The sequence below is a fragment of the Rana temporaria genome, chromosome 13 (assembly GCF_905171775.1).
Source record: "Rana temporaria chromosome 13, aRanTem1.1, whole genome shotgun sequence".
Classification (NCBI taxonomy): Eukaryota; Metazoa; Chordata; class Amphibia; order Anura; family Ranidae; genus Rana; species Rana temporaria.
Window position 1 is genome coordinate 8,822,539 of NC_053501.1, and position 14,253 is coordinate 8,836,791.

General features: G+C 46.5%; 1 protein-coding gene across 1 annotated transcript in view; it reads left to right on the forward strand.

Annotated features, from left to right (window-relative positions):
- TDP1 (tyrosyl-DNA phosphodiesterase 1) overlaps nt 1-13,973 on the forward strand; it is an 86,760-nt gene extending 72,787 nt beyond the window's left edge. Inside the window, exon 16 of the mRNA XM_040333478.1 lies at nt 13,826-13,973. Within this exon, the coding sequence (XP_040189412.1) occupies nt 13,826-13,899 (74 nt within the window). The 3' untranslated portion in view covers nt 13,900-13,973. The remainder of the gene's footprint in view (nt 1-13,825) is intronic.
- Nucleotides 13,974-14,253: the final 280 nt, after the last annotated feature.

Genomic DNA, 14,253 nt, shown 5'->3' on the forward strand with positions numbered 1-14,253 from the left:
CGTTACTACTGATTGGGGGATCAGCAAACCTGGGAGTTACTACTGGACAGAGTTTCTAATGAGCTGGGAATCTGCTGGACAGGGGTACTAATGAGCTGGGAATCTGCTGGACAAGGGAACTAATGAGCTGGGAATCTGGTGGACAAGGGAACTAATCAGCTGGGAATCTGCTGGACAAGGGAACTAATGAGCTGGGGATCTGCTGGACAGGGGTACTAATGAGCTGGGAATCTGCTGGACAGGGGAACTAATGAGCTGGGGATTTGCTGAACAGAGTTTCTAATGAGCTGGGAATCTTCTGGACAGGGGAACTAATGAGCTGGGAATCTGCTGGACAAGGGAACTAATGAGCTGGGAATCTGCTGGACAAGGGAACTAATGAGCTGGGAATCTGCTGGACAAGGGAACTAATGAGCTGGGAATCTGCTGGACAGGGGTACTAATGAGCTGGGAATCTGCTGGACAGGGGAACTAATCAGCTGGGAATCTGCTGGACAAGGGAACTAATGAGCTGGGAATCTGCTGGACAGGGGAACTAATGAGCTGGGGATTTGCTGAACAGAGTTTCTAATGAGCTGGGAATCTTCTGGACAGGGGAACTAATGAGCTGGGAATCTGCTGGACAAGGGAACTAATGAGCTGGGAATCTGCTGGACAAGGGAACTAATGAGCTGGGAATCTGCTGGACAAGGGAACTAATGAGCTGGGAATCTGCTGGACAGGGGTACTAATGAGCTGGGAATCTGCTGGACAGGGGTACTAATGAGCTGGGAATCTGCTGGACAAGGGAACTAATGAGCAGGGGATCTGCTGGACAGGGAAACTAATGAGCTGGGGATCTGCTGAACAAGGGAACTAATGAGCTGGGGATCGGCTGGACAAGGGAACTAATGAGCTGGCGATCTGCTGGACAAGGGAACTAATGAGCTGGGGATCTGCTGGACAAGGGAACTAATGAGCTGGGGATCTGCTGGACAAGGGAACTAATGAGCTGGGGATCTGCTGGACAAGGGAACTAATGAGCTGGGAATCTGCTGGACAAGGGAAATAATGAGCTGGGGATCTGCTGGACAAGGGAACTAATGAGCTGGGGATCTGCTGGGCCCCTTTGAAACAAATAGAAAATCAACACACACAGGACATTTGCCAATCTTGATTAAAGCTTAAAAAAAGCATAAAAAAAGCATGTTGAAGCGGTTGGCGCTTTTAATGTCTGTTAAAGTTCAAGCAAATGAAAACAAGCCCATAGAGCAGTGGTTCTCAACCTGGGGGTCGGGCCCCCCTTTGGGGGTCGAATGATGATTTGCCAGGGGTCACCGAATCCTGGGCTGTTCCTGAAGCCCGCACCGCTCTCCCAGTCTTTTTGCGGCCGCCCAGCAGGGCTGTCCCTGGAGCCCGCGCCCGCCCACTCAGCCACTTTGCAGCCGCCCATTCAGTTTGGCAGAGACTAGAAGTCAGCTGACTGGTGAGGAATGTGAAGTGGGAGGGGCTGGAGGAGACCCTATCTCCTGATTTCGGCATAGGTGTCACTGCTACGAGATACCACAAAGCCGGAGACACAGAGAGTAACCCTACCTGTGATTATAGTTGCCATCAAAAGTCCTCTTTACAGTTCTTAGATCAGCAGATGACCTTCATCAAGAGCACCTAAGTTGACTGATCAGAACTCCCCCCAGCACTGCCACTGATCCCATCCCCCCAGCACTGCCACTCATCCCAACTCCCCGCCAGCACTGCCACTCATCCCAACCCCCCACTAAGGAGTAAAAATAGAGAATACATGGGAGAGAAAAAGAGGGGGATGAACAAAGAAAAGGAGAGAAAGAATAAGAGAACAAGGAACAAGAAAGATGGCTAGAGAGAGGGATGGGGAAAAAACTAAAATGTAGGATAGAGAGGTAAAAGGGGAAAGAAAGGAGAACAAAGAGTGGTACATCCTAAAATGTACCATAAGGTGGTTCAATACTATACAAGAGGAAGGGACTTAGGGAGCGTTAAATGTCTGTGGGTTAGGGGCACAAATTACTTGCCTTGGGTGCTGACAACCCATGGTACGAAAATCATTTTACTGTTAGGGGTTCCCATAACTTGTGAAATTTTATCAAGGGGTCACAGCACTAGCAAGGTTGAGAACCACTGCCTCAGAGTGAATCAGAATGTGAATATATTATGGATTCTGTATGTTAGCCGCCCGGTCTGAATTATTCTGCATCTTCCTCTCTGGCCTGCGGCTATACTGTGTGAGATAAAGAAGGATATATATTGTTCATAGGAGGCTGTACTCTTATGACAGCAGCAGAGAGAGAATGTCACCTTTGCCCGGCTATTTTTAATAATTCAGGTTTCTTTGTAGTATGTAAGTACCTTAATAAAAAGCAATTTTCTCTTATCTGAGGGGCCAAAGAGCACTCACTTTCCTTACTGGAGTGTTTGGCTCCATAGTGCAAAATAGAGGCAGTTGAGGGTTTTGAGGGTTGGGTTCCAGTTAGAGATGTAGGCTGTACGGAATAGAAGTAATGAAAGAACTTGTAGAGAGTGAAAGAGAGAGATTTTGTTAAACTTTTTATAAATCTACTCTGATATATTGTTATTTGGGCCATTAAAGTCCCGTAAGGGGGAGTTCTCTCCACTTTCCGGTTCCATCTGATCAGAGCTCTCCATCAGCTTGGAATCCAGGGCTCCACCATCCCTGTTTCTCTATTACTTTTTTTTTTTTTTTTTTTTCATTTCTATGTAACCTGGAACCATCGGAGACTGTGAAAAGAAATAGTAACTGCGCCAACCCTATAATAAAAAATGTAAAAGAGAAAAAAAAATGGCATTTCTATCACATAACCATAGGAGACTGGCAGCACAAACGGTGGTCCGTCGTTTCTCCTTTTAACATTTTGTGTCAGAGGATAGCCCTAAGATTATTTAAAGTCACTTACTGTTGATTGACTCATTACATCTGTTGGATGTCTCTTCTAAGCCTTCATTACTCTTTCAGTAAATTATTATGTTGCTCTTGATCTTCCTTCTGCTAGTTGGAGGTCATGTCTCTGCTTCCTTGATGTCAACTTCATATAAAAAATACTGCATTCCTGAATGTTCCTCACACCCTTCAAGCATTTAAAGGTTTTGCTTCTCATCTCAAGGTTTTACATATTGGGTTTCAGCAATCTTTCCTCATATGTGTTATCCCTCAGACCTTTCTCCATTTTAGTTGCCTGTCTCTAGACTCGTTCTGTCTTGTCAATATACTAAAAATCTATATAGTAGAATCAGGATCTCCTTCCTTCTGCTGGTGATCTGTTTAGTGATAACTGAAGATCTATATTGAGGGAATCGGGACCTCATGTTTCCTGCTTGTGTCCCCTCTAGTGGTTTGAAGATCAATAGAGAGGAATCGGAACCTCCTTCTCTCTGTTAGTGACCCCTCTTGTGATATAAAGATCTATAGAGAGGAATCGGGACCCCCTTCTGCCTGCTGAAGATCTATATAGAGGAATCAGGACCTCCTTCTGCTGCTGGTGATCCCTCTAGTGATTTAAAGATCTATATAGAGGAATCGGGATCTCCTTATGCCTGCTGGTGATCCCTCTAGTGATATAAAAATCTATATAGAAGAATCGGGACCTCCTTCCTCCTGCTGGTGATCCCTCTAGTGATATAAAGATCTATATAGAGGAATCGGGACCTCTTTTCTCCTGCTGAAGATCTATATAGAGGAATCGGGACCTCCTTTCTCCTGCTGGTGATCCCTCTAGTGATATAAAGATCTATATAGAGGAATCAGGACCTCCTTCCTCCTGCTGGTGATCCCTCTAGTGATATAAAGTTCTATATAGAGGAATCGGGACCTCCTTCCTCCTGCTGGTGATCCCTCTAATGATATAAAGATCTATATAGAGGAATCAGGATCTCCTTATGCCTGCTGGAGATCCCTCTAGTGATATAAAGATCTATATAGAAGAATCGGGACCTCCTTCCTCCTGCTGGTGACCCCTCTAGTGATATAAAGATCTATATAGAAGAATCAGGACCTCCTTCCTCCTGCTGGTGATCCCTCTAGTGATATAAAGATCTATATAGAGGAATCGAGACCTCCTTTCTCCTATTGGTGATCCCTCTAGTGATATAAAGATCTATATAGAGGAATCGAGACCTCCTTTCTCCTATTGGTGATCCCTCTAGTGATATAAAGATCTATATAGAGGAATCGGGACATCCTTCTCCTGCTGGTGATCCCTCTAGTGATATAAAGATCTATATAGAGGAATCCGGATCTCCTTATGCCTGCTGGAGATCCCTCTAGTGATATAAAGATCTATATAGGAGAATCGGGACCTCCTTCCTCCTGCTGGTGATCCCTCTAGTGATATAAAGATCTATATAGAAGAATCGGGACCTCCTTCCTCCTGCTGGTGAGCCCTCTAGTGATATAAAGATCTATATAGAAGAATCAGGACCTCCTTCCTCCTGCTGGTGATCCCTCTAGCGATATAAAGATCTATGTAGAGGAACCTGAAAATCCTTCTTCCTCCTGCTGGTGATCCCTCTAGTGATATAAAGATCTATATAGAAGAATCGGGACCTCCTTCCTCCTGCTGGTGAGCCCTCTAGTGATATAAAGATATATATAGAAGAATCAGGACCTCCTTCTTCCTGCTGGTGATCCCTCTAGTGATATAAAGATCTATATAGAGGAATCAGGACCTCCTTCTTCCTGCTGGTGATCCCTCTAGCGATATAAAGATCTATATAGAGGAATCAGGACCTCCTTCCTCGTGCTGGTGACCCCTCTAGTGATATAAAGATCTAAATAGAGGAATCAGGATCTCCTTCCTCCTTCTAGCTGGTGATCCCTCTAGTGATATAAAGATCTATATAGAGGAATCAGGACCTCCTTCCTCCTGCTGGTGATCCCTCTAGTGATATAAAGATCTATATAGAGGAATCAGGACCTCCTTCCTCCTGCTGGTGATCCCTCTAGTGATATAAAGATCTATATAGAGGAATTTGGACCTCCTTCTGCCTGTTGGTGATCCCTCTAGTGATATAAAGATCTACATAGAGGATGATGTCCCCCCTAATTTTCTTTCCCCGCTGTCTGGAAACACTGTTTGCTAATGGCTATTTGCCTGTAGCCTTAAGCCCCCTCTGTCTGCCAAATTAGATGTTTTCAGTGGAAGGGGTTTAGGTAGAGCTTAGTCGTCAGTTTAACAAAGTTGAGCCTTTAGTGAGTTCAGGCTCAGAGGGGATTACAAAAGAGTGTTTTCTCAATAATAAGGAAAGATAGTCAATGGCACTTTTTGATGCCTTCTGCCTGGCAGCACTTTTGCTTTAAAACGTTTAAAGCTAAAGATTTCAGGGCTTATATTTTGCTTTCCCCAGTTCCCACCTCCCTCCCTTAACCACTTCAATACCGGGCAAAATAAATCGAAGACTGGCGTTCAGCCTTTAAATGTCTGACAGGTTCTCTTTAATGTTTGAGCAGCAATGGAACCCCCCACCCAACCCCTGCCTTTTTCTATTTTATTTTGTGGCATCCATGCAGTTAACCGGGTAACACGCCCGCCGCATGTACATATACGTCCACAGAATAACTCGTACAGGCATATGGGTGTACATGTACGTCCCCTCCTTGCCGCGGGTCGGGGGCCCGATCGGGACCCCCCCGGGAAATGCGGCAGACGCTAACCCGCGGGGAGCGATCCGGGACGACGGCGTGGCTATTCGTTAATAGCCGCCCCTTCGCGATCGTTCCCCGGAGCTGAAGAACGGGGAGAGCCATATGTAAACACGGCTTCCCAGTGCTTCACTGTGGTGGCTGCATCGATCGAGTGATCCCTTTTATAGGGAGACTCGATCGATGATGTCAGACCTACAGCCACACCCCCCTACAGTTGTAAACACACACTAGGTGAACCCTAACTCCTACAGCTCCCCCTGTGGTTAACTCCCAAACGGCACCTGTCATTTTCAAAATAAACAATGCAATTTAAATGCATTTTTTGCTGTGAAAATGACAATGGTCCCAAAAACGTGTCAAAATTGTCCGAAGTGTCCGCCATAATGTCGCAGTCACAAAAAAAATCGCTGATCGCCGCCATTAGTAGTAAAAAAAATTAATAATAAAACTATCCCCTATATTGTAAATGCTATAAATTTTGTGCAAACCAATCGATAAACGCTTATTGCGATTTGTTTTACCAAAAATAGGTAGAAGAATACGTATCGGCCTAAACTGAGGAAAAAATATATTTTTATATATGTTTTTGGGGGATATTTATTACAGCAAAAAGTAAAAAATATTGAATTTTTTTCAAAATTGTCGCTCTATTTTTGTTTATAGCGCAAAAAATAAAAACCGCATAGGTGATCAAATACCACCAAAAGAAAGCTCTATTTGTGGGGAAAAAAGGACGCCAATTTTGTTTGGGAGCCACGTCGCACGACCGCGCAATTGTCTGTTAAAGCGACGCAGTGCCGAATCGCAAAACCTGGCCTGGGCATTTAGCTGCAAAATGGTCCGGGGCTTAAGTGGTTAATATTCACCTCACCAGTGAAGGACGAGTAATTCGAGGCTGTGGGAGGAAAAATCACAATGGAAATGGTGTGAAACAATGTGAATCGAGGCCTGTATCTCTTCTTGATTCATCGGTCTGACAGGCATCCAGCGGAGACTGGATTCTCCCGCGGGGACATTGAGCCGTGGTGTACATGCAATATCCCAGTCTCCTGTACAGTGCCGTATTTGTCCTTGTCATATGGTTTACATCACGGTTATTTCTTCTAGATTGCATCTTCCTCCTTCCCTGACCTTTTCCAAGAGTCTACTTGTTGCACTCGAAGTTGATGTTAAGCGTACCGGCCGTCATAATGTGACAGAGAGATGCGAAGCCGCGTCGTAATGTAAATTGGACTTGTGATTACCATATGGAAATACACATCTTGATTCACACCGAGAGATTGCAGTGCAGCGTCCTGCTGAGACTGGGCTGCAATCATCACACTGTGTGCAAAGCGAAGGTCTGGCCTGTTGGCTCCTGCTAATAATTCTGTCTGGCATGTCTTATAGGAAACCGCTTGTATAGCTAGATTCAGAAAGACTGGCTTAACTTTGAGCCGGCGTAGCGTATCGCATATACGCTACGCTGCCGTAAGTCAGAGAGGCAAGTGCTGTATTCACAAAGCACTTGCCTCCTAAGTTACGGCGGCGTATCGTAAATGGGCCGGTATAAGCGCTCCTAATTCAAATGAGGAACAGGGGGCGTGTTTTATGTTAATGACTTGTGACCCGACGTGATTGACGTTTTTAATGAACGGCGCATGCACCGTCCGTGGACATATCCCAGTGTGCATTGCTCCAAAGTACGCCGCAAGGACGTATTGGTTTCAACGTGAACGTAAATTACGTCCAGCCCCATTCACGGACGACTTGCGCAAACGACGTAAAATTTTCAAAATTCGACGCGGGAACATACTTAACATTGGCTAGGACAGCTTTTTGTTCGACTAACTTTACGCCGGAAAACGCCTTACGTAAACGGCGTATCTTTACTGCGACGGGCAATCGTACGTTCGTGAATAGGCGTATCTCGCTGATTTACGCATTCTAGGCATAAATCAGTGTTCATGCCCCTAGCGCCTGGCGGAACTAGACAGCTAAGATACGACGGCGCAGGCCGTCGTATCTTAGCTACATTTAAGTGTATCTCAATTTGAGAATACACTTAAATGTACGACGGCGCAGATTCAGAGTTACAACGGCGTATCTACTGATACGCCGGCGTAAACCTCTCTGAATCTAGCTAGTAGACTTTAGATGGAGCATGCTGGCCATGTGGCCAATACCACAGAGAGTTTGATGGGAAGGATGGTTCCTTGGCTTTTGGGCGATTTTTTTATTTTTTTTCAGATGCTTGGGGGGTTTGGTTACTTTGAAGGAGCCTTTCTCAACCTTTTCACCACAGAGGAACACTTGAAATAATTTTTAGGTCCCAGGGAATCCCCACTAAAATTATTAGACCTACAGATCATAAAATGGAACAAAGAATAAAAATGGCCATAGGCTCGTGCACACAGGGTGTACCAGGTGTGCCCATGCACACCCTAATCACCCTGTGCAGATCAGATTCACCCTACTGACCTGGCTCCCCTTTCTTCCCCCCACAGCACTGCTGGCTTCCCTCCTCTTCCACCGGTTGTTGCTGTGGATGTTTTAGAATGGGTTAGGAAAGGGGCCAGTAAGTAACCGTTTACATTGGTGGCCCATGTAAAAGTGACCCTTTACATTGATGGTCAGTGTAAAAGTGATCAGTTAACATTTGTAGTCAGTGGATAAATGGCCCATTACATTGAAGGCTGGTGCATTTGTAATTAGTAGCGTCATGGCCCTTTATATTGACGGTCGGTGTAGAAGTGCCCCCTTACTTTGGGGGTCGGTGTAGAAGTGCCCCCTTACTTTGGCGGTCGGTGTAGAAGTGCCCCCTTACTTTGGCGGTCGGTGTAGAAGTGCCCCCTTACTTTGGCGGTCGGTGTAGAAGTGCCCCCTTACTTTGGCGGTCGGTGTAGAAGTGCCCCCTTACTTTGGCGGTCGGTATAGAAGTGCCCCCTTACTTTGGCGGTCGGTGTAGAAGTGCCCCCTTACTTTGGCGGTCGGTGTAGAAGTGCCCCCTTACTTTGGCGGTCGGTGTAGAAGTGCCCCCTTACTTTGGCGGTCGGTGTAGAAGTGCCCCCTTACTTTGGCGGTCGGTGTAGAAGTGCCCCCTTACTTTGGCGGTCGGTGTAGAAGTGCCCCCTTACTTTGGCGGTCGGTGTAGAAGTGCCCCCTTACTTTGGCGTTCGGTGTAGAAGTGCCCCCTTACTTTGGCGGTCGGTGTAGAAGTGCCCCCTTACATTGGCGCTTGGTGTAGAAGTGCCCCCTTACATTGGCGGATGGTGTAGACCTCCTTACATTGGTGATTAGTGGTCAGTGTAGAAGTGATGACTCTTTACATTGGTGGTTGTGTGGAAGTGACCCCTGCCATTGGTGATTAATATAGAAGTGACCCCCTTATATTGGTTGGTGTAGAAGTGACCTTTTGCATTGTTGGTTGTGGGTAAGTTCCCCCTTACAGCGGTTGTCAGTGTAAAAGTGACCCCTTACATTGGCGGTCAGTGTAGTAAAGGCCCATTACATTGGTGGATGGTGTAGAAGTGGCCCCTTTTGTTGGCGGTTAATGGTCAGTGTAGAAGTGATCCCTTTCATTGGTGGGCATTGTGGAAGTGACCGCTTACATTGGCAGTAATTGTAGAACTGGCCCCATAAACTGGTAGTCTGTGTAGAAGGCTCCCTTACATTGGTGGTCAATAAAGTTCCCCTTTTTATTGAGCCCCCTTACACTGGTGGTCAGTGTGGAAGTAACCCCTTACATTGATGGTCGGTGTAGAAGTGACCCCTTACGTTGACAGTCAGTGCAGAAGTCCTCCCTTACATTGGTGGTTAGTGGGGATGTGACCCTTTAGATTGGTGGTTAGTGGTAAAGTACCCCTTTACGTGGTAGTCAGTGTAGAAGTGGCCCCTTAACACAGCTGGTCAGTGTAGAATTGGCCCCTTACATTGGTGGTTGCTGGAGAAATGACCCCTTCCATTGGTGGCCAGTGAAGGCAGGAATCCAAGTAATCCAGTCCAGTCACACGATCGTCTCCCAGCGATGGAAATCTCGGGGGTTCCCGTGCCATTCATCCACTTTCCAAGGCATAAACAGCCATCATACCTACAAACACCTATCAAAGGACATAATGCTCCTCTCCGTACATTCCCATACACTCTGCGGTTGCCGTGGATACAGGTACGTGACGATAAATTGCTGACCTGAACATGGAACTTGCGTTGTATGAATACTGATAGATGTAAACATTTCTCTGTATAATGATAGTGAGCCGGATGATATTAAGCAGAGGATTCCACAATGCTCTACCTGTAGGGGAAATCACAGACACAAATAGGTGGATTCAGAGAGAGTTAGGCCGGCGTATCAGTAGATACGCCGACCTAACTCGGAATCTGCGCCGTCCTAAGTTTAAGTGTATTCTCAAACTGAGATACACTTAAACCTATCTAAGATACGACGGCTTGCGCCGTCGTATCTTAGGGTGCAATATTTAGGCTGGCCGCTAGGTGGCGCTTCCGTTGAGTTTGGCGTAGAATATGTAAATGCATAGATACGCCGATTCACGAACGTACGTGCGCCCGTCGCAGTAAAGATATGCCGTTTACGTAAGGCATTTTCAGGGGTAAAGTTATTCCATCAAATAGCTGGACTAGTAATGTTAAGTATGGCCGTCGTTCCCGCGTCGAAATTTGAAAATTTTACGTCGTTTGCGTAAGTCGTCCGTGAATAGGGCTGGACGTAATTTACGTCCACGTCGAAACCAATACGTCCGTGCGGCGTACTTTGGAGCAATGCACAATGGGATATGTACACAGACGGCGCATGCGCCGTTCGTAAAAAACGTCAATCACGTCGGGTCACAGTTAATATACATAAAACACGCCCCCCACATCCTCATTTGAATTGGGCGCGCTTACGCCGGCCACATTTACGCTACGCCGCCGTAAGTTAGGAAGCAAGTACTTTGTGAATACAGTACTTGCCTATCTAACTTAAGGCGGCATAGCGTAAATACGATACGCTACGCCGCCTTAAAGTTGCGGCGCTCTACATGAATCTAGCTAAAAGTAACACACTAAAAAGAAGCTGACTCAGGAGAATTGCTTCTTAGGCCCCTTTCACATTGAGGAGTTTTTCAGGCGGTACAGCGCTAAAAATAGCGCTGCTATCCCGCCTGAAAAACTCCTTTACTGCAGACTCAATGTGAAAGCCCGAAGGCTTTCACACTGAGGCGATGCGCTGGCGGGAGATAAAAAAAATCTCCTGTCGGCAGCATCTTTGGAGCGGTGAGAGGAGCGGCATGTATACCGCTCCTTCACCGCTCCTTCCCATTGAAAACAATGGGAAACCGCGGCAATACCGCCCGCAATGCGCCTCTATAGAGGCGCATTGCGGGCGGTATTAACCCTTTATCGGCCGCTAGCGGGGGTTAATACCGCACCGCTAGCGGCCGATTCCCGCGGCAATCCCGGCGGTATAGCACCGCTATTTTTAGCGGCGTTATACCGCCACCGCGGCTCCCGCCCCAGTTTGAAAGGGGCCTTAGGCAGGGGTGGGCAATTAAGGCCCCATTCACACTCATGTGACTTTGAAGAGGGGGGTGGGGTCTGGGGGATTCTAGATTCCAATAAGCAACCCACAACCACCGCCCAGGGTTGTGGGGGAAAAAGGCCCGGGGGCACGTTGAGCCATGTTGAGGGCATGTGGCTTGGTATGATTCTGCAGCGGGGGTGCTTAATCATACCCCCCCACCCCCATTTCTGACCTGCCAGGCTGCATGCTCGGATAAGGGACTGGTATGGATTTGGGGAACGGGGGGGCACACTGTTAAAAAAAAAAATAATAATAATAATTGGCGTGGGGTTCCCCTTAAAATCCACACCAGGGTCTTTTTCATTTTTTACGTTCAGCTGTCAGTGGGGAAACTCGCTGACAGCTGATGAGTCATCGTTTGTTAACAGCCATCTTCCTGGCCCGCTCCTTAACAACCATCTATTCTTCACAGAGAATTCAAATTGGCTGCTTAATTTTCGACCAATTTGAATTGCAGTCATTCTGAGAATTTGGAATTCAGTAGCAAAATAAAGAAACCAAACAAAACTAAATTAATTTTGCCATTCGCACTCATCCAAAGTCGCATCAAAGTCCCATAAAACCTCACTGACAGGCTGAGAGAGGCATGAAGGTATCTAGGCCAGATAAGGACAGCCGGTGGGTGGGGGGGGGGGTCACACAGAGGACAGAGGAGTGCCTTACCTTTCATAGGCTATGGGGCTGTGTGTTTCTATTGATACACACAGTGTAGGGAGACACAACTCTAGTCCCTGCATGCAATGGTGGCCCCATAGGATGCTGCAAGAGAAATAAACCACCCTTAAACAGGGAATCTGGGGCAGTGGTCATAGCACCAGCTCACACTGGATTGGTCTCTCCATGACCAATTACAGAGATACTGTGGTACAGAGCCACCCAGATTGACTCTGTACATTGTAATTATAAACTGAGCAGTCCACAGACATCTCCCCGTTCTTCAGCTCCTGTGACCCGATTGCGGGACACCGGCGGCAATCGGGTCAAGGGGCTTGTGCCCAGCCGTGCCATTTTGTCGACGTATATCGTCGTGCGGCGGTCCTTAAGTGGTTAAAGTGGTTGTAAAGGCTCAGTAAAACCTTCTATGTGCAACAATACTTACCTGAGGCCCATCTCGATACAGAAATGTGCACCTCTCTCAGGTCTCTACCTCCTCAGTGGCTCTGACAGCAGCAGGAGCCCATAGCTCTTGTTACTGTCAGTTACATCCAGTGAGCCAATAAGGAGAGAGCAGGGGTTGGGCAGAGCCACGCTCCGTATGTGAATGGACACACAGAGCAGTGGCTTGGCTTGGGTGCCCCTATATCAAACTGCTTCCTGTGGGGGCACTCGAAATGAGGGTGGAGCCAGGAGAGCCGGTGGGGGACATGAGAAAAGGAGGATCTGAGCTGCACAGAGCAGGTAAGCATGACATTTTTTTTTTTAAACAAAATATTTACCTTTGAATATTACTTTAACCCCTTCCCGACCGCCGCATGTACATATACGTCGGCAGAATGGCACGTACAGGCACATTGGCGTACCTGTACGTCCCTGCCTAGACGTGGGTGGGGGGTTCAATCGGGACCCCCCCGCGACTTGCGGCGGTCGGGTCCCCTCGGGTAGAGATCCGGGACGAGGGCGCGGCTATTCGTTTATAGCCGCTCTGTCGCGATCGCTCCCCGGAGCTGAAGAACGGGGAGAGCCGTATGTAAACACGGCTTCCCCGTGCTTCACTATGACGCTGCATCGATCGAGTGATCCCCTTTATAGGGAGACTCGATCGATGACGTCATTCCTACAGCCACACCCCCCTACAGTTGTAAACACACACTAAGTGAACACTAACTCCTACAGCGCCCCCTGTGGTTATCTCCCAAACTGCAACTGTCATTTTCACAATAAACAATGCAATTTAAATGCATTTTTTGCTGTGAAAATGACAATGGTCCCAAAAATGTTTTAAAATTCTCCGAAGTGTCCGCCATAATGTCGCAGTCACGAAAAAAATCGCTGATCGCCGCCATTAGTAGTAAAAAAAAAAAAAAATTAATAAAAATGCAACAAAACTATCCCCTATTTTGTAAACGCTATAAATTTTGCGCAAACCAATCGATAAACGCTTATTGCGATTTTTTTACCAAAAATAGGTAGAAGAATACGTATCGGCCTAAACTGAGGAAAAAAAAAATTTTTATATATGTTTTTGGGGGATATTTATTATAGCAAAAAGTAAAAAATATTGAATTTTTTTCAAAATTGTCGCTCTATTTTTGTTTATAGCGCAAAAAATAAAAACCGCAGAGGTGATCAAATACCACCAAAAGAAGGCTCTATTTGTGGGGAAAAAAGGACGCCAATTTTGTTTGGGAGCCACGTCGCAAGACCGCGCAATTGTCTGTTAAAGCGACGCAGTCCCGAACTGTAAAAACACCTTGGGTCTTTAGGCAGCATTATGGTCCGGTCCTTAAGTGGTTAAATGTATCTTTTTTTTTTTTTTTATATAAAATATATTGGAATCCCCTGTACAGCAGAGCTCTGATTGGGGGAAAGAAGACTCCGCTTGTCTGCCTCATTGAGTGACTCTCCGGCTCTTTGTGTGTTTTATGTTACAGAGAGACCCTGGGTGTGGAATATTCCCTATGTCAACGCTCCGGATTCACACGGAAACATCTGGTGTCCCTCGTAGGATTCTCGCAATGTGTGAAGCAGCTCCCAGAATCCCGGATCCGCTTCCTGAGAAACATGTGAAGATTTTTTTTTTTTTTTTTTTTTTTATAATTTCAGAAACAAGCTGACTTGAATAAATGGAGGTATTTATATATTTCTGTGATCCTGTAGAATGTTTTTTTTTCTTCTTCTTCTTTTTTTGGTGGGGGATTATTGTAGAATGCCTTATGCATGGCAATTCATTTAACCACTTCAGCACCGGAAGATTTTACCCCCTTCCTGACCAGAGCACTTTTTACAATTTGGCGCTGCCTTTTGTGTGCAGCAGCCCCCCCTAACACTTACCTGAGGTCCCCCTGTGTCTGGCGATGTC